Source organism: Centroberyx affinis, unplaced genomic scaffold (assembly GCF_046629955.1).
Source record: "Centroberyx affinis isolate AG114_WGS23_722 - 3 ecotype Tasmania unplaced genomic scaffold, CSIRO-AGI_Caff_v1 ptg002635l_1, whole genome shotgun sequence".
NCBI classification, from domain to species: Eukaryota; Metazoa; Chordata; class Actinopteri; order Beryciformes; family Berycidae; genus Centroberyx; species Centroberyx affinis.
This window is the reverse complement of record NW_027280828.1, coordinates 429,718-450,330: the sequence shown is the minus strand read 5'-3', so window position 1 is coordinate 450,330 and position 20,613 is coordinate 429,718. Positions and strand designations below refer to the sequence as shown.

At 40.1% G+C, this 20,613-nt stretch overlaps 2 protein-coding genes across 2 annotated transcripts; one reads left to right on the top strand and one right to left on the bottom strand.

The window, feature by feature from the left end:
* Positions 1 to 449: 449 nt before the first annotated feature.
* rnf121 (ring finger protein 121) lies at positions 450 to 11,004 on the bottom strand. The gene is made up of 9 exons (XM_071534892.1): positions 10,896 to 11,004; positions 9,192 to 9,229; positions 7,626 to 7,767; positions 5,986 to 6,140; positions 5,525 to 5,632; positions 3,747 to 3,867; positions 3,503 to 3,636; positions 2,384 to 2,485; positions 450 to 1,443 (listed from the first exon to the last, which is right to left on the bottom strand). The coding sequence occupies exons 1-9, from the start codon at positions 10,971 to 10,973 to the stop codon at positions 1,323 to 1,325; spliced, it is 999 nt and encodes a 332-aa protein (XP_071390993.1). The 5' UTR covers positions 10,974 to 11,004; the 3' UTR covers positions 450 to 1,322.
* Positions 11,005 to 12,811: 1,807 nt separating this feature from the next.
* On the top strand, positions 12,812 to 19,267 carry LOC139657137 (ribonucleoside-diphosphate reductase large subunit-like). The gene is made up of 19 exons (XM_071534871.1): positions 12,812 to 13,019; positions 13,892 to 13,980; positions 14,076 to 14,253; positions 14,718 to 14,818; positions 14,969 to 15,028; positions 15,113 to 15,152; positions 15,260 to 15,422; positions 15,532 to 15,673; positions 16,059 to 16,142; positions 16,287 to 16,448; positions 16,713 to 16,792; positions 16,880 to 17,081; positions 17,235 to 17,384; positions 17,482 to 17,703; positions 17,799 to 17,875; positions 17,993 to 18,128; positions 18,220 to 18,315; positions 18,448 to 18,636; positions 18,752 to 19,267. The coding sequence occupies exons 1-19, from the start codon at positions 13,001 to 13,003 to the stop codon at positions 18,941 to 18,943; spliced, it is 2,382 nt and encodes a 793-aa protein (XP_071390972.1). The 5' UTR covers positions 12,812 to 13,000; the 3' UTR covers positions 18,944 to 19,267.
* The last annotated feature ends 1,346 nt before the right edge of the window (positions 19,268 to 20,613 follow it).

Sequence of the window (20,613 nt, the reverse complement as noted above, 5' to 3'; positions counted from 1 at the left end):
GAACACACTACCCAAAAATAAGACTGGCACTCTCCCACCTGGGCAATGTTAAAGGATCATTCCAGGATTTCAGTTTTTTCCCCCCTCATCTCTTCTGCCTTAATCTGCATTGTTTATCATTTCAGCCCATTTACAAGTAGGTATTTTAACATGTGCTTACCTTGTGGCTCCAATTTCAGTATTGATTAGTAAAAACAGTAATTTGTGAATGAACTTGAAAGAAACTCTCACATTAGAACAATGTCAATAAAGAAGCGTGTTAGGTAGACAGTACCATTTCTCTAATTCAAATGATACAAATTTACTGAAAAGAGATATTTTACAAGGTGTCAATGCAAATATTAACTGATTAAAAGAATGAACCAGTTGGTTATGGTTGGGTGTCAATCAAGACCAGATGTGATGCAAACCAGGGAAGAGGTTATTTAAAGATGGAGTAACTGTAAATCTAGCAGTTCTTAATACAATTTTAATATCATCTTCAGTACACAGTCTTAATCAGATACCCACATGAACATGGCCTCTTTAAAGGTAAAAGTTTCATTTTAAAAAGCCTGAGGAATCTTTAGTTTATGTATTTCATTAGCAATTTTTTCCGGTTTGTGACTTGGGGTATTTCGAAGAAACGTCACACGCACACATGGACATGGCAAAACTGACTCTATGTCAGCACTTGGGAGAACTGTCACTCGTGTATAAATTCAAGTTCTAGAAACAATTTCAAACAGGTCAAAGAAGCATTTGAGACAAGAGTGATTACACAATGACAACAAAAATCCACAAAAAATCTAAGTTTGTGCATTTTGGAGGCACAGGGAGCAATTACTAATGTAAATTTCAATTCAAAGTTTCTCACAAAGCACCGGACGGAACTAAAGTTGTGATGGGTAGAACTGAACGCTAGTGAACACCACTGGACATGAGGGTAAAAAAAAAAAAAGAACTCCGGTATGATCCTTTAACTACTTATTATTGTGGAAACCAAATACATTAACAGAAACACTTAAGACATCAATTGGCAAAAAGCACCTCTATTAAATCTGAGAACTGCTTTACTAGGCCATCAGATGAATGAATTATTAAGGTGTAACGTTGTGAAGCAAAAAACGGAACCGGAAAATTGAGACAGACATCCAAAAATCTGATTACTAGTAAAATTCAAATAAACCGTAAATACAGATACTTCGTGCCTATAAATATATACAAAAAAGTATTGACACGTGTCATGTTGATGTTTTAGTTCATGGTTAGGCCCCCAGTCTTTTGAGCCAGTGCATTATCTTCTCCGTATGGCGCGTGTGTCCATTGCTGCCACAGTCAGGTCACTCCAGACCCAGGACATAGTTGATACCTTGCACAAATCCAATAATAACGGGCTGCCAGGCCACTAGGTACCGAAGCCAGTCCAACAGTTGTCCATACATGACATGCGGCCTCTCCCAGCTTAAAAAAATGTGTTAAGGATCAAATATCAAGCAAGCAGGCTCAATAAATGGGTGACAATAAGAAATTTGGACAGTAGCTGGAATGAGACATGTCAATACACAGCCTCAGTGACCCATATGAGTCATCATGACGAGACAAGGACAGAAATAGCATTTGGTTTCTGTGAGAGGCATTATTTACTGCATAGTGGAATACGGTTGTCAGGGTAGCTGGAGGTGTCACCGTTTTGAGCCAAAAAAAGGAACAGGAACTTAGCAGTTATATAACCTGTAAATGTTTCATCTGCTGTACCGGCTGAAAAATCCACCTCAACTTTACTGTCCAAACTTCCTGCCGTTTACAAGAAAGACCACTTTCTCCTATAAAATTCACATGTGTGGGTTTCCTGGACGCTGGTGGTGAAACCTAGTCCATGACTGGGAATTTGTTTCTGTGGCTCAATGTGTGGCACGTGACAATGGCATTGCCCAAGTGAAAGTTTTGATTCCCACTCTACTGCATATTCTCTACTAAAATGTATTTATCTTCTTTAAGTAGCTTTGGATAAAAAGCTTCCATCAAACCCATGTGTGCCTGCGCATCACATATTACTCTGTTTGATTCTCCAACTACATTAACGAACCAAGGAATCAAGATATCCAGATGAGCTGGGGTGGGGGAGGGGGGTGGTCAGCTGGGAGATTTCTCTGTTTAGGGTGGATGGATGGCACTATTTTATTTTTATTTTTATTTTTATGATGGCGAAATGTATTTCTCTTGTTTCTGTTGAAAACCAATAAAATTCTGTTTAAAAAAAAAAAAAAAGATATCCAGATGATATCCAGTGAAAAAAACACTGTTGGCAGGACTCAGGCAAAACACGATATGAAGACTATGAAGACAGGAGAAAACATTATGCAAAAGACAATATGTGAGGACTAAAGACTTAGAAGGATACGGGTTACTAAACATCCTCTTCAGGTCCACCTTCTCTTTGCAGTACGGGCACGTCTGCTTCTTTCCCACGATGCACCATCCTCTTATGCAGAACTCATGGAAACTGGGCAGGAAGTTAAGGCTTGCTGTGGCAGTATGTGAGCATTATATTCAAATTTATGGTGGCTCAAAAATGATTTACTTCAGGAATCTCTTATTATCTTATTGTGGTACAAATAACAAAATAAACATATCATCAATATGTTGGATGAACATATCAAGATTTTCTTATGATCTCAATACAGTTCAATCAATATTTATGAACTTGCAAATGTTTCCCCTAAGATGGTATCCAGAGAACCAAGCCTACTGCAATCTCATAGAAAGACAAAATCTGGGGTCGTTCCATTGACTGATTCAATATTTTTTCTTTTGAAAAATACAACAGAATGTGCGGAATTTTTTATATTTTCTATGAAATGTGCATATTGGTGGCTTATAAAGGTCCCAAAATGGCACTTTAAATTGGTTTAGTTACTGGCATGTTACTGCATTTATAGACAAGAAATTGATGTGGAGGCCTGATCCAACAGGTTTAAGCTCTGAACTGATAGTTGCTTCTCACTATCCAAGGTAAAGTCAAATATAATTACAACTACTTTTTTGTGATACTCTATTTATCCCTGAAGGGGAATTTCTGATTTTGTTTGAATTCGACATACTTCACTTCAACTGTACAAAAGGCAGGCTTGAATGTGCCATTTTAAGGCTTGTTTGTTCCAAGCCTTAAAATGTAGATCTAGTTCCAAAATATGTTTAAAAAAAACAAACAAAAAAAACACAACTCATCACCTGTAGGATGACATGAACAACTAAATAGCAGACGACAATTGGAGGGGAAGTAGTAGGCTACAGGTACAGATTAACGTGAATAGTAACGGAAAGGTCAAGTTTACTTAGTCAATTCCCCTTTGGGCTTGTAATGGAGGACACAGTACGTTTCCTCTGCAAAATACCCCTACAAATTTAATCTAAACAAACACCTCCATCATGCACCTGAACTTGACTTTCGATGAGTCTAGAGTTGGTAGTGGCAAAATATGTGTGTATGTTTCTGGCATATATGTCACAGGAAGGATACACATGGTTGCAGGACAGTCTGTACGTGTTCTCGATGATCCCCTCTTCACTGACATCTACGAGGATGGGCTGACCGCACACAGCACAGATATTATCTGACAGGTGCTTGGTTGGCATGCCAGATGCACTGTAATACTAAAGAAAAACAGATAACACACAGAATCAAAAGTACAGTATAGCTTACAGCCAGTACCTTCAGCAGTGGGATGACACTGAAACATTGCGTCTACGGTCTGCCCACTTACCCCGACTGTTGAAGCCATGAAGTCTGCGCACATTTCTGCAAAGTCCCTTCCTAGGACTCCGTAGTACAGACCATAGAACAGCAGAGAAACACCAAAGTCCATTGCATCCTCCGGCTTTATTCTAGACAGAGAAGACATTCCTTAGTATTGAGACTGTATGGGATTCACGGCTCGGTCTAATCTTGGTGCAGTGGTCTTTAAAAAAATAGGCATTCCCAGCTCTTATTTTCTCTTTTGTGTAACGGGTAAAACAAATACGTTAACTGACCCTGTTAGCTGGAGGTATTATGAAATCAGTTTCAATTTTGTGGGGGGAAAAAAACATGGATATGTTTTGAATTTTGGGGCGTTGACCTCAATCTACAGCAGAAAAAAAATCATAATCTGAAATACTTAATAATGCTTAAAAAGAGTGATTTTTATATTATATTTTCTAGACTTTGTAGGCAATGTAATAAAAAATCTGGTTTATATGTTAAAACAACAGCAATTCCAGGAAGACAGAAAGTCCATGCCATAATTTCATGCACATATCCATACTTCCCAGTTACCCAGCAGCCCACACACACACTGGTGAGTGGACCTGGCCCACTAATTTAGCGTAGCTCCTGCAGGCCAATTGAGGGTGCTATTTTGCATATTATGACACATCTCTCTAGTGCCCTTGGCCCTTCTTCTATAGCGTTATTTTGACCTTGACATGGTAGCTCATTTTACCATACTTTGTTCCGGCTTTACTGGCATGCCTTCCTCCATCACAGTTACACATGACTGCCGTCCAAACAAAAAGCTTTGGCAAGCGTATACCTGTTGAACTAGACTGCCTTTGTCTCATCAGCACGTTCTGCTAAGCTATCAGTAATATCAGTGCAGCACTCACAACAGTCTTAGCTCCGCACGCCATGGACATTCACCGATAAACAGGATCTGATGTTACTATCCCTTCTGTCATTTTGGGAGAACTTGTGTAGTTCTTTCCAGCACTATTAGTTTGAACAATAGCTTTATGACCCAACACAGGAAGGTACGCAATTACAGCCCATATACAGTACTACAGTAATAATAATAATAATAAAATATAGCCTTTATTTATAGAGCACTTATAAAAAGTGTTAAAACAAATGGACAGACAGACAGACAGACAGACAAATGAATAGAGAGGAAAAAAAGAATAAAACATCTACGAATGCGGTGAATGTTGGATGGAGAGAGTGGATGCTATGGATGCAAAACTGTGGGACCAGGAACGCTTGAGAAGGGCATAAAAAAGGCAGAACAGCAACATCTAGTGGCCTGCAGGGGAGACATGTAATGTGGGACAGAGGGCAGGACTAAACTTCCTGTTTTAAAAACAAGTTGTTCTGTGACAAAACCCTCGTGTTTCAGTTTGCTGATGTAAGCTGATTCACAGAACCTCCAACACTTCAGACAGAGATCCTGAAATGGCTGCAGTAGCCCACTGACAATAAAGGGTTTTATTGTCAGTGGTGTCTGAAGGAACGGTCAATATCCACTCTGACAATCTGATCAGTTCTGAAAATAACAGCAAACAATCCGGTTTTCCCGAATTTTTTTTATTTTTTCGTCATGATTAAACCTAATGTTACTCACTCGACGTGTGTCAGTGGTGTGTGTGTGTGTTTTGGCATGTAATCCTACAAGAGACCATCATTCTTACAGATAATGTCTGACAATATAATACACACACAGAACAAAATGTCAAGGCAAAAATTGTTAATTACTCAGTGTTACAACGATGTACGACTGACAATACATACCTGAATATTAAGTTGATACCAAAAAGCGTAAACATGACGACAGTGTAGCCAACTATTCCTGTGGCGTAGCTGATCTTGTAGAGGAGGAGGAACCATTTATACACCAACCTGGCCGCAGAAGACAAAGGGAACGGGGACATTTCAGTCAGAAAGTCAGAACGCATTATGAGCCGTTCAAATCCTATTAATGTAAAGATAGAAAAGATAGATCTGTGATAAAGTGATAATCCACAAGATTCTTGTTTTTCTTGATACACATTTTGGTGATGAGCGGTCATTGCTTTGGTGTTTTGCACTCAATGTAGACTACGGCTTCTTAAAATTCTTCGACCTGGTATCAATCAGTGTTAGAGAGGAGCAAAACAGACATTTATGTATATGGAAAAGTTGCGGATTATTACTTTAATTTAGAGGACAGGATAAAGCGAGAACTTGTGTATAACTGGTTTTAATGGTTTTACCTGGGTGTGGTGCAGTCCAGCGGCTTTCGGGTGGCACGGAAAGAGACGTACGCCGTGATGACGGAGAAGATGAACCACGTGGTCAGGAACCGCCACCAGTGAAGCTTGGTGGTGAAGTAGAGAGGAACGACCCACATCTGGAACAGAGTCACCAGCTACAAGACAGCAGAGAGAGATACACGTTAGAATAAAGACATCCAACACATACGCCAGGGATAAAGAGTTAACAGCATCCAAAAACAAGTTTAAAAAGAGTTAAAAAAAAAAAAAAAAAAGCATTTAGCACAAGCCTAAACAGTCCAAAACAATTTATTTTAAATACTCTAATTTTCTTTTTATATTTGTGGCATGAAGTATTGATATAGTGATGGGCGGCCACAAATTGGTCTATGTATAAAAAGCTATGTCACATACTTGTGAGTCGCAACACTGTGGGTGTGAAATGGGCTCAGGACGCCTTTTCTCATTCCCACCTTCCCTGTCACAGTCAGTATTTTTACCCCAAACTCTTATGTAATCCCAGGAGTCCCCCCTATTAAACTGAAATAAGGGAGCTTCATGGAAAATCCCTGTTTGATTGTTCTGCGTCATGTAAATTAAAGCTGGGTGTTGCTGGAAAATTTTGCCACCACCTATACTGACTCTGGTATTTTTAATACTGGTTGTATAAAACAATACTTATTTCAAACCTTTCTTTGCTGAATGAAAACATACTCACACTATGCAATCGAATAAATCAATTTGCGTGTGTATTCCATCTCCTTTTCTAAATAGAATTAGACCATACTCAATTTCTGTTCCAAAATAAATGACCTGAGGCTCGGTATAAAACATCAGATAACTTTGTAAGAAACCAACATTTGAAAACTTTTTGACACTTTATGATGTCTTAACATCAACATCAGTACATCAGTGTGGCACCCTTAGGTTTATCAATACCCAGCCGTAGTGTAAATGCATCAAGTTTAACAAATTATTGTTAGTATTGTTGTGGAAATGAACTTGAGTTGAACTGTGCTATCAGTCTCATTATCAGTATGCATTAATTAGAGAAATATTTGTTATATTTAAGTTGCACACAAGAGGGAGCCAAAGAAAAATACTGAGGAAAACACTTCTACTTCTAAGGATTGGCACAAAAACTTCCTGTATTATGAGAGGAAAATGAGCAAGGTGTGCAATTTTCCTGAAAAAGATGACCCACAATGAAAATAAACATATTATATAGGTGTACTGTTATTCAAAATGGACACACCGCTTTATAAAACATGTTAAATGTGAGAATCTTGCGACGGCCTGCATGTCATTTGAAATGACTAAGAAAATGACAAAAGCTTGATTTCTCATTTGGAGCAGTTCATGCTCACTTTGGGAAGACTGGAATCATATTTGGGAAAGGTTTTAGTTCGTTTTTAGCCCTGACACACACACGCGCACATATACATATATTACACACACATATACTGTATGTGCACGCACACGCGTGCGTACACAGAGCCTTAGCCTGTATGGATTGTATCGGTAACCATGCTGTAGCCTATTTTCCCATATCCTTATAACTGTGTGTCTCCACATGAAGGTATTTCTGCACTTTGCATAAGGAGCTTGAAAAAGGTTTGCTTGTGTGGCTTTTGTCTTACATTGTACGACTTGGGGTGCCTCTGTTTCCACTGCACCAGGACCAGCTGAGCGATGACCAGGGTGACGATCAGGATCAGCACCATCTCTGCGTGCATGGCCTCATGGCCTTTGTGTTTGGCATGCATCCTGGCATGCTCCACCCTGTGGAAAAAGGAACACATACTCAACTAATGGTACGTAACTAGTGGGCAAACCTTTGTTGATTCATAACAAGGTAGGAGTGTCCTTAAAGGATAAGGCTGGTGTTTTCTTACCGTCAACAAATCCTATGAAAATAACAAAATCAACAATGCGTTTGCTCTCCCGTTACTTTCTGACTTCCCACGTACCGTTTTTAGCCGTCAACCAGGAAGTAATTGGCTCCCATTGTAAGCTAAAAACCTTGAAATAAAGCTCACAAAGACATAGTTTCAATTTTAAAAATCGCTAACTGTTACCACGAAAAGTCAAGCTGTTGTAGTTATTACCAAATCAAATGGGAACAAATTCTTCATTACGCCGGGGACTATTTTCGGTGCTACAGAACTACTTTCCTGAGATCACAAAGTGTTTACAGCCGACTTATTAAGTTGTTTGAGGAAAAAGTCGGCTGGCCTGGTGCATCGCGATGATGAAATATGCTGCCCAGAGCAACGGCATGGCTCTGTGACGTGTTTTTAATAGTTTTTTTAATACAGTGGAGTTCTATGGCTGCTGGGACATGGATTTATTGGGCACCGGCTACATGGACGAGACTTGCTGGCAAAACAAAACCATTGCTGATTTTGTTATATTCGTAGGATTTGTTGACGGTAAGCAATGTATTAAAAAACACCAGCCTTATCCTTTAAGGCTGCACAAGGCAACTTAACATGTTAGTGGCTCCATTTCACGCTCAAGTTTCGCATCACTTCCTGTGTGGCGAGAAGTGTCTGTACCTTATCTACAGGTTCTCAATTCTTCTCTATTGCAGGCAGGTGTATTTTTGCATAAAAATCTTGCCTCTAGATTTATTATTATTATTATTATTTATTGAATCCCATTTGGAATGAAGGCAAACTGCACAATCAAATGTTTTCTAATGTGTTTGCAGATGTGAAGCTTGTTTCCTCGGTTTCCTTTGCCCACAATTATCCAATTCCTGAGACACGATCACTTTTAGAAGACAGCATGGTATCTTAGCAGTCAGAAAGACCCAGAGATGTAATCAAGACAACACAAAATAAGCCTGAAATAATGGGGGGAATGCATAAAAACAGGCGATACCCAGTAGAAATGAATTAGAGTGGTCTGTTAAAAAATTCTGTTAAAAAACATCTCATCTGATGTGCAGAACCTGCAATGTCCTGACTTCAGTTCCATCCAAAAGATTTATTCATGAGTCATTTCATTCACTATTTGAGTTACTTGACATTTCTACACACTGCCAAGGACACACTAATCAAGGAAGCCAACGCCCTAACAAGTGCAAGAATTGAATTTTGTTGTGCAGATTTGTCCGTCTGTCAATCTGAGCGCATTTCAGAGAGAGCAATATAATTACATTATGTATGTAAAAATGATGCATGCATTCCAAAGACACTCACCTCCACTTCTCCTCTGGTGAAAGCTTGGACAGGTCGAACTAAAGAGGGGAAAAGGCAAAACAATTACTATCCGTGTTTCCTCACATAACACCAAATGAGCTGCTGAACACATCGGATAATGAAATATGAACTTTGACCTAAAAGGTGGGGATAAAATAGTTAGTGGGACTTAGGAATGTATGAAAAGCTCACTTGAAGAGAGAAACACAAAAAGTTGTAGTACCTGTAGTAGAACAGGAGCTCTGATGGAGCTCCAGAGTTTTTAAACACTTGTTTCTGCAATAAGAAGTCTGCCAAAATTGAAGTCCTCCCAAGATTAATATGATTTTTGTGATTCAGTCATTAAACCTAAGTATTTTGCTATGCTATCATCCATGTCATGCATCTGAGGTTGAATGGGGGGCGTTTATTAAAGCTTCTATTACACTCAAAATTTGAATCAAGGCCAGCTGCACAAACTCATACCCAGCTACGGGTTCAAGCCCAGGTCTCTTTAAAGCAGTTTGGCAGTTTTTTCTATTTCAGTCACCATCTGTGCTTTTTGTAGTCCAGTTTGTAACTCCTTAGTACAGGCATAAAAAATATTTGGAGGACTACCAGTGTCTGGCTATAGTAGAAGGCTCGATGCACAAATTTGTACACAGCTGTGTGTGAAAACCAAATGTTTCTTCCATAGAGTTTAATGCCGCTTTACAGGTACATTCATCAGATTTGAGCATTTTGCAGTAAAATGTATGCTCTCTTAGAATAAGAGAGGCAGGGCCTAGGGGGAAAAACAAGTTAGTGTGGTCCCCAAATGTGCCCTACTTACACATTTCCATCCAAACCACATACATTTAGATCATCAGTGAACCAAATATGAACATCTCATTTGCATTTTGTGAGCCCGTCATGATGTTTAGCAATGGAACAATTTGGCTTCAGACTTTATGAGAGCGTAATACTGCAGGCATTAAGAGAGACCAGTAGCACTGCTAGCCTGTTAGGGTCACACACTGCATACCTGGATGCTGGTAGCTTTTTAAACGGTTTCATTTAATTAATACACATCTCTCCACAAATTGAGTCTGTATTCTGTCATCTATTAAAATCTCTGAAATCATCTGAAAAGTTTCAAATGTCAATTTGCCCTCGTGCTTTTTATTTAGACAGATACCGACCGGAAATGAGTTGAATCCGATAACGGAAGACTGAGTGGACAAGACGTGACCTTTGACCCCATCAGCCACATCAGCTTTATTTGAGGAATTTATGAACTGAGTCGTAACAACTTTCTGCACATTAATGGCCACCATGCTGGTGTGATATACTTCTACATGATGGTGAAACAAGTATAGTTTATGATAGCACGATAGCGTTATCATAAACCAGCTGGTAGATGATTTGTTACCCGGCTGGTTTAGCTAGCTAATATTAATGTTGAGTAACTCCAAGATGGATCGAGGGCGTAGCTCGATTGCACAATGATTTAATCGGTAGAAAGTCGATCAAATGCACTCAATGGACGATGCACATGAAGACAGCATACCTCTGCTAGATAACAGATGGCAAACAGTCGCTAGCTGCTAACGCTAGGCTAAAGCCGAGTGGGGAGAACAGCCGGCAGAGGTCTAGAGCTCCGTGTCGGCAGCATCACGGAGGACTTAACTTCACCCGCATCTGTTTAGCTCGTCATGTACAGTGTGAGGCCTGTCGCACCCTGACCTGGTTTGGTTCATCGTGATGTTCCAGTCCATGATCGTGCTCTACACCATCAACCTCCACCTCAAACACCCCTGCCATCTTCGGAGTGCTGCGTTACTCTTCCGGGTCCATTAGCGAACATGACGGGGCCACTTCCGGTCGTTCATTCATTAATTATGTGTAACGTATTTAATTATTTCTCTTTTTTCAACATGAAAGTCGCAAACCATGGATATGACTTCATGTCTTTTTTATTCACTACAGTGTCACCATTTCAGATCATTAAAAACCAGGAAGAGGAAAAATGCTAATATTCTATTCTATTCTATTCTATTCTATTCTATTCTATTCTATTCTATTCTATTCTATTCTATTCTAGAAGACCCCTAAACTGTTTTATCACTGCTTTACATTCCTTTTATGTATACTTGTTTATTTATATTGTATGTCAGAGTTATCTTTTTGTTGTGCATTGTTCTAAATTGAATAACCTGACTTTTGTAGCTACTAAGCCAAATAGTTTGTCTAATTTCACACTAGAAAATAAAAGCACAATAGATCCCAAAGTTGGGTTAGAGTCACAGGGGCTTGATAAAATTCATGAGATAAAATCATGTTTTAAGTTAGTCAACAACTCCTGAAGAATGTCTTCATTTAGTAACAGCCAAAACACAGACTATAAAATGTGTCGTTATTGACTATAATGTATTCCATGATATTTTTGAAAGATGATTAGATTTCATATACTTACCAACTGGCTGACCACCTGTCAGGTTGCAAGGCGTCTGACTGTCTTCCCACTATGAGGCCACCGAGTTGTGTTAATGTTGTGGTTATAAAACTATGCTCCTTGACCACATCTGACTCGTTTAATGAATTACAGCTCCGATAAACAGTTGTGACAACACAGACCCTATGAGAGGAATAAGAAGGAAAATGTTGGACTTTTCAATACTGCAAAGCACAGAAAGTGGTCGACCGATATGGGGTAGGCTATATCTACATACCGATATGAGATATTTGCTGAGACCTTATGAATATACCTCCATTGTAAATGGCTGCCCTTTCTATTGTTGCTAGTCATAGTTAGACATTTATTTTAGTGTTAGATGTTAGATACTGATTCTTGAAAGACAGTAAAACTTTAACCCTTTTCACATAACTTTCATGTCCTCTACACTGCTATTTTACAGTGGAGTCATAGAGACTGCAAGATTAGATGGCAAATGTGCTTGTAATGGGACAAAACTAATTTGTGAAATAGAAGATGAATTTCTCCTCAATATATCACTCCAACTAATATGCTATGCTTTGCTTTTGAGGATTATTTTAATTGCTGATAGCTGTGCATAATAAAACATTTAACTTTTGAACTTCACAAGTAAAATATCCCAAACAGAAAATCTTTACTGTATTCCTATAGGGACTTAGACTGTAGTAGTTTGTTTATAGAGGCCTTATCTAATATCTTTTTTTTTTAATCTTCTATCATATTGCTGTAGGATATTACACATAGTTTATAGATTTGCTGTAATATTTGTACAACACCCTTTGAAAATATATTTATAGGTTTACTAGTTCTTGTTTCGTAAGGTAATGCAAAATGAAATGCACAAAATGCTGTGGACCCACACTTTATTGCCGTTTATAAGAAGGACATGACATCCATATGTGCATATGTGTTATGTGAGTGATGTTTTCTTTAATTTAACAAACTTTACAAACTGAATGATGCAATATTGGTCCTGCCTTGAAATACAGCAGCAAATTATATGTTATGTGACCTAGAGCCGGTGTTTACACAACTCAGTGAAATATCCCGCCATATTTTATGTCGGAAAACGACCGGAAGAAGGAAACCGGTTGAATAAAGGATTTCGATTGGTCTAAAACTCCTTCCAGCTCTTCTCTGATTGGCTGAGCCGTTGACACAATATGCGGTGTATCGGGTCTTTGTGTTGTTGGCGCTCTCAGTTTGAGATTCAACAGTGTTGGAGAAGGACGCACAGGGTGTATTAACCTGCCAGCAATTCTCTGCCACAGAAGTTTTATTTGTTTTAAATATTTCAGCTGAAGAGATATCGTTACCTGCTGCTGTCTGTGGAGCCGACTGATAACTTGCCAGCATGCATGTAATCAAGCGGGGTGAGTTGGACTATTTCTTCAAAGAAATGTTGAGTATCTGCAAAAAAAAAATCTTAAAATGTCTTTAAAGGGCGTGAATAGTCTAAAACACAATGAAATATAGCATCTGAAGTCTTCAATTCAGTTTTAGAAGTCCTTAAAATGTTAAAAGGGTTGCTAAAATGGCCTTAAATATTATTTTAACATTGAAAATTAAGGCATTAAAAAGAAAGAAACCAGCAGACAGCCAATGGCTTCCTGTACTAACGTTACTTTAGATAACCAGTCAAGAGTTGTCAAACAACCCTGACATGCAGGTTTATGTTTGCTGTTTTGCCTTTATTGAGTAAAAATTAACATTGACCGTCATTAGCGCAGTTGGTCGTATTAGAAATTTTAGTAGCTAACTTGGCGTTAATGTCAGCTTGCAGCCGATGGTTGTCTGACCTAGTGACCTAGTTAGCTATTCAAGAAGTTGAAACCTTTTTTTTATGTTGTGTTGTTAAATAAAATCATTTTCAAACTTGGCTCATTTATAGTAGTGTGTATTGTGTACGAAGAGACTTATATTAGGCTAGTTGTGGTATTAGGTGTTGCCTGTTATAGTTGGCGCCAACTGATTTCATAATAACCGGTCTGACAGGTGTAATGTTACAGTATGAGCTTGATTAGATTTTGTAGACCAGATGAAATAACTTGCCGATAATTAGCAACTAATATTAAAGCATTGTGAGATTTCTGATAATACATCACAAAAAAAATATCGTCTAAGATATAGGCTATCATATTACCACTACCATTTCATTCACCCATGGTAACGTTACTGAGAACTTACTTTTGAATTTAAGAAAGTAACAAAATAAGTTAAACTGAGAAATGTTATTGAATTTCAGATGGACGCCAGGAGCGTGTGACTTTTGATAAAATCACCTCTCGCATCCAGAAGCTTTGTTATGGCCTCAATTCTGACTTTGTGGATCCAGTAAGTCCAAACCCTTCTAAAGTTATATTTTTTTTTTTAAAAATTCTCTCAACTTCCTTTTATATAATCTACTAAAATTCCCATTGTTTCTACAGACCCAGATTACAATGAAGGTGATCCAGGGTCTGTACAGCGGAGTCACCACTGTGGAGCTGGACACTCTGGCAGCAGAGATAGCTGCCACCCTCACAACAAAGCATCCCGACTACGCCATCCTGGCTGCACGCATTGCTGTCTCCAACCTGCACAAAGAGACCAAGAAAGTCTTCAGTGGTGAGTATAGGTTTTAGGAGACAGGGGTACAGAACTTGTGGAAATGTTGACCAGTTTTGAAAAAGACAAACTCGCATAGCAATAGGCTGTCAGAATTTGTTTTGACATTTTAGCATATTGGGAAGTAATCAAATAATGAAATGAGAAAAAAAGATGAAAATTCAACTTCCTACAGAATGTGGACCCATATTCACATTGGGACAGCTATGATGTCTGATTATTTGGAATCAATTATTCACAAGTTGCTTCATCTTTCTCAGTCAGGAAAAACCTGACTTAAAGGTATTGTAATAAGTAATTATTACTAAACAGTTTATTCTGTGTCATTATATTGCCCAGTATTGCAATATCTGGGCAAGGCTTAGTCATGGAAACTAAAAATGTTGTCTAAAAGGTACAGCCCATGCTATCAGTACTTTCACTTAGGTTGTGCTAATAATACATGTTTTTCCTTCCTGCTGTAGATGTGATGGAGGATCTGTACAACTATGTGAACCCCCTAAGTAAACGCCACTCTCCTATGATCTCCAAGAAGACCCTCGACATTGTTCTTGAAAACAAGGATGTAAGTCACATATTCTGGTCATGTTTTCAATTTACATTTGAATTTACTGCAGTTATGCAGACAAATTTCCCCACGGGGATAATAAAGTATACAAATACAAATACAAATAAATGCATTGCATTGCTCACGTGGTGTCTTGCATTTTTGTAGCGTCTCAACTCAGCCATCATTTACGACAGAGACTTCTCCTACAACTTCTTTGGATTTAAGGTAATTTTAACAAGATCATTTCATACCAAGTCTAATGTATTGTATCCTTGGAGTATAAATTGAATTTGTCCTTCTGCTCTTTAGACACTTGAGCGGTCCTACTTGTTGAAGGATAATGGCAAAGGTGAGGGCAGATTTTTTTATTATTTTTTTTGACTACCACTGGCAGTTTTGTTACTAGTTTTATTGTAATGTTTGTCTATTTGCTAATGAATTGCGCTGTTTCTTTAGTTGCCGAGAGACCCCAGCACATGCTCATGAGAGTGGCTGTAGGAATTCATGAAAGAGACATTGATGCAGCCATCGAGACCTACAACCTGCTGTCCGAGAAGTGGTTCACCCATGCCTCCCCTACACTGTTCAATGCTGGCACCAACAGGCCGCAGCTGTCGAGGTACGGACTGCAGCAGGGAGGAAATGGAGGGTGACTGTAGGATCTGATGATAAACTGCATACTTGAAAAGAACAATTTAAAAAAATAAACTGATTTCTTCTATTTGCAGTTGTTTCTTGCTGGCCATGAAGGATGACAGCATTGATGGAATTTATGACACCCTGAAGCAGTGTGCCCTCATCTCCAAATCAGCTGGAGGCATTGGAGTGGCGGTTAGCTGCATCAGAGCTACAGGCAGCTACATTGCTGGGGTAAGTAATATGTATGCCATTTTAGAGGCGGATGCTAGGGTTTTTGATAACTTATTGTAAAAGTGAGAGAACCCATCCTTCATGAGTCGGTGGCACAGATTTGGATTGTGGGCTACTTGGCTCACTCATCGAATTGTGATGTGGAGATGGCTATAATTTAACAAAATGTTCAGCTAGAAAGGAAGCTGGTATAATGAAGGTAACTGATAACAGGAGTTGTGTTTCCTGTCAAACAAAAAAAAAAGCATGAGGCACAAAACAGGAGATCAGGATGGCAGCTTTCATCATACAGTTTATACAGACACTTATGTCAACCAGAAATAGTCACTTTTCTATTTAAATATGTCAGTCTTGTGTATTACTTATGGTGGTCCTTGTTTTTCAGACTAATGGGAATTCCAATGGGCTGGTTCCTATGCTTCGAGTGTACAACAACACCGCACGTTATGTTGACCAGGGTGGCAACAAGGTATGGATTGAGATTTACTGTACCTTGTCATAGATGTCTATCAATGGTATGCACAAAAATGAAGCTCGATATTGTTGCATCTAGCGACAGTTGTGGTGGTAGGTGGTAAGATTTTGTCCTTACCTTCTGTGCTCCCTTGCTCAGAGACCTGGAGCCTTCGCTATGTACCTGGAGCCATGGCATTTCGATGTGTTTGAATTCCTGGAGCTGAAGAAGAACACAGGGAAAGAGGAGCAGAGGGCCAGAGACCTGTTCTATGCAATGTGGATCCCTGACCTCTTTATGAAACGAGTGGAAAGCAACCAGGTGGGTATTAGAAGGAAACTCCACCCTGACTCATCTTCACAGGAGGGGAAGGTCGAGACCTATAGATGTATATTAATAAAATATTGTAGGTTTATTCTTTGAATTGCATAGTGTAGACTGTTTGAGAAACAACGTATATGGGATTCAGTGTGACATTTTATAATCTACTGTTTGTTTTCATGCTAAAAACTTTTACCAGTTTTGAAAAATCTTTAAAGTTTTATTTTTGGAAAAATGTTATAATGACTCTCCCCCTTCTCGCAGGACTGGTCTCTGATGTGCCCCAGCGACTGCCCCGGGTTGGATGAGTGCTGGGGAGAGGAATTTGAGAAGCTCTACACTAGGTAAGACCAGCACACCAAAAATCTCTTCTGTACACAGAGCTTCAGTTTCTAGTGCTAACTTGTCTCCTGGCTGCTGCATGTCCTCAGGTATGAGAAGGAGGGCAGGGCTAAGCGCGTGGTCAAAGCTCAACAGGTGTGGTACGCCATCATCGAGTCCCAGACAGAAACTGGCACACCATACATGCTCTACAAGGATGCCTGCAATAGGAAGAGCAACCACCAGAATCTGGGCACCATCAAAAGCAGCAACCTGTGCACAGAGATAGTGGAGTACACCAGCCATGACGAGGTGAGGGGCAAACGATGGGGATCGTCCTATATAGCATGCTATAGATGGTCTTGTACATTTTGTTCAGAGCTTCTGTAATCTCAATTTGAACCATTATATTACCTCCTTGATCACTGTTTTTAAACTTGGTTCCTTCTTCTTTCCTCATCTCAGGTTGCGGTGTGTAATCTGGCTTCCATCGCCCTCAACATGTATGTCACCCCGGAAAAGACCTTTGACTTCAAAAAGCTGGCATATGTCACCAAGGTCATTGTCAAGAACCTCAACAAGATCATCGACATCAACTACTACCCAGTGCCTGAGGTACGCTTCCTCTTCAACTGTTGATTCTTTCTCAACCGCACATCTAGGCTGCCCCCTTCAGGTTGTGAACAAATGGCTCTCCCCTCCTGTCTTGCAGGCTGAGAACTCAAACAAGCGCCACAGGCCAATTGGAATTGGTGTCCAGGGTTTGGCTGATGCCTTCATCCTCATGCGTTACCCATTTGAAAGTCCAGAGGCCCAGCTGCTGAACACTCAGATCTTTGAGACAATCTACTATGCTTCTCTGGAGTCCAGCTGTGAGCTGGCAGCTGAACACGGCGCTTACCAAACCTACCCTGGTTCTCCTGTCAGCAAGGGAGTGAGTAGCTTTCACAATGAATATAATCTGTGCCCTATAGAATACAATGGAGCAGTTTGGGCTCAGATCCTAGTTAAGACCTTTTTGTTTTCCAGATCCTTCAGTATGACATGTGGGAGAAAACCCCAACGGATTTGTGGGACTGGAAAGCACTGAAGGAGAAGATTGCCAAGTAGGTTTCACTGAATGCCCTCGTTCTCGTCACTTTTCATCTCACCATCATCTACTGTATGTAGAGTTTGTAGCTCATCACTGATTCACACCCCTCCCCACCCCTCTGTCTCCTCAGGCATGGTGTGAGGAACAGTCTGCTGTTGGCCCCGATGCCCACAGCGTCCACAGCCCAGATCCTGGGTAACAACGAGTCCATTGAGGCCTACACCAGCAACATCTACACCCGCAGGGTTCTCTCTGGAGAGTTTCAGGTTCGCAGTGTCTGAGTGCATTCACTGTTTAGTGTCTTGTACATGGATTGCACAGAGTTGTTGTAATGTGTCATTTCTGCCTCTCCCACAGATTGTGAATCCTCACCTTTTAAAGGACCTAACAGAAAGAGGATTGTGGAACGAGGAGATGAAGAACCAGCTGATTGCTCAGAATGGGTCTATCCAGGTAAAAGGTCACACCTAATCAAATTGAATAAATATGTTCCAATCCTAATGGGATCTTTTGCATCAAGCTCCTCAGATTTAAAATGACTTCTTATTTGGTAGTAAACATCTTTAACATGTCTGACCTCTACAGGGAATTGCAGAGATCCCAGATGACCTGAAGCAGCTGTATAAAACTGTGTGGGAAATCTCCCAGAAGACTGTCCTTAAGATGGCAGCAGACCGTGGTGCCTTCATTGACCAGAGCCAGTCACTAAACATCCACATTGCAGAGCCAAACTATGGCAAACTGACTAGCATGCACTTCTATGGCTGGAAGCTGGTAAGTCAGGGCTGGTGGAGAGCAGTCTAGAGGGACAGAGGAATCGGAGAATGAGATTTTGCTATCATTAGAGTCAAGAAACAACTTCTAAATGCCTGTCTCCTTCTCGTTGCAGGGCCTGAAAACTGGCATGTACTACCTGCGGACCAAGCCTGCAGCCAACCCCATCCAGTTCACCCTGAACAAGGAGAAGATAAAGGAGGCCGAGCCAGCCAAGTCCCTAGAGGAAGAAACCAAAGAGCGCAACACTGCAGCCATGGTCTGTTCCCTGGAGAACAGAGACGAGTGCCTGATGTGCGGTTCTTAAATGTGGTTCACACAAACAAATGCACTTCCCCGTAACCCATTCACTTATTTCAGCTTTATTTAAAAAATGAGTTCTGGGAGAGACACCAGCTGCAATGAATGGGAGAGGCTTTTTTGGTTATGATGTCCTAATAATAGCGCTTTTCATATGCCGCTGTCTTCAAGTCACAATTTTTTTGTATACATGTATAGAATTAAGGGATTGTAATGAATTAATATTTTAACTGTTAGTTTTGTTGTCAACACAATTATGTAAATCTGTGGGTCACAATAAGTTTAATGAACTTCATGTTTGTCTGTGTGGAAAATTAAACTTTTGTCATACTATGGTCTCATTAGTACTACTGATATTGTAAGGAGTATCAATTATTGGCATAGATCAGGACCAGTTCTGAGATGGGTAAACAAGTTCTATAAACTGAGAATGTACACTAGTTTATTCATATTGGCCTCCATTTATTAAAACAGGACTAATAATTTGAGGTTTGAAAATGTTGAGAAAATTGTTTACAAAGACAACAACATACCTTCTACAGCCAGAGAAGTAATTATTTTTACGAAGGGGTGAGTGGGTACTCCACTTGGATACAGCAGCTGAGATACAGGGAAGTTGTGGGATTTGATCCTTGGCCAGAGGGGATTCATGCGTTCCTGGGGGTGGGAGACACCTTCATGATACCATCTCTTGGTACAGTAGTGTTGGTTTAAGGTGTATGAACTCAGGCCCAGATTGGCTGGTATGTAGTTTATAGTGACTGCTTGGCAAACTGGTGGAATTGATGGAATGTTAATTATGTTCAGAAAAACTGTTTGGCTTCCAAGCTGAGGACTAAATGATCTGCATTTCAGTTCTGCAAGTCTTGGCTTGGATGTGTCAAGCTGGCAATCTTGCTTCAGGAGCCTCCTGTTCAAGGACTTCTCTTTTCTGTTGTAGTGGATGCAGCCTATTGCTCAGCTTTGTGCTCTAACAGGATATACTGGAGCCAGTTGGGGGACCAGTGTGGTTGGCTGGTAATTTGACATGATGCTTGATGCCAAAGCCTACATACCCAAGACGTGCACTTGTTTGCTCGTCCATGTGGAATTGAACTCTGACTGGTATCTCAATAGCTCCTCCCAATTTAGGAGCAGAGTGGGTAGGATGTTGGGCGCTTTGGGGCAAAATATATGTATGCTTTAACCCTCTTTGGGTAAGCTGGCAGAATCGGACAATACTACTTGGGTTTTAAAAAGGACAGGCTCACAACACCCAAAATGAAAATGATGATGAACACGTAGAGTGCTAAGTATAAATGATAATCATGATATGAGTACTGGCTATTGCCTGGATTGTGTTGAAGAAAGGAGCCAGTGGTGTAGCGACATCAAAGCAAAGGTGTCTGACTAGTGGAAAGGTGTTGGTATCATTCAAGCTAGAATACTGCATCTAAGGTCCAAAGGCCTAGCTGTTTTCCAGTGGAAGAGCTCGGATGTGATGTGCCTTGGGACAGATGTGATGCTTCAGGTGATGAATTAATGAGCTGCTGTGTTGGTGCAACCTCATGGGAACAGTATGTGTAAAGCAAGCTGAGACCTGCACCATACTGTAGCATAAGATGTAGGCCTGCCACCTACTGAAAAGAAAGACGGCAATACAGTAACTCATAACCCCAGCAGCTGGGGAGTCAATCA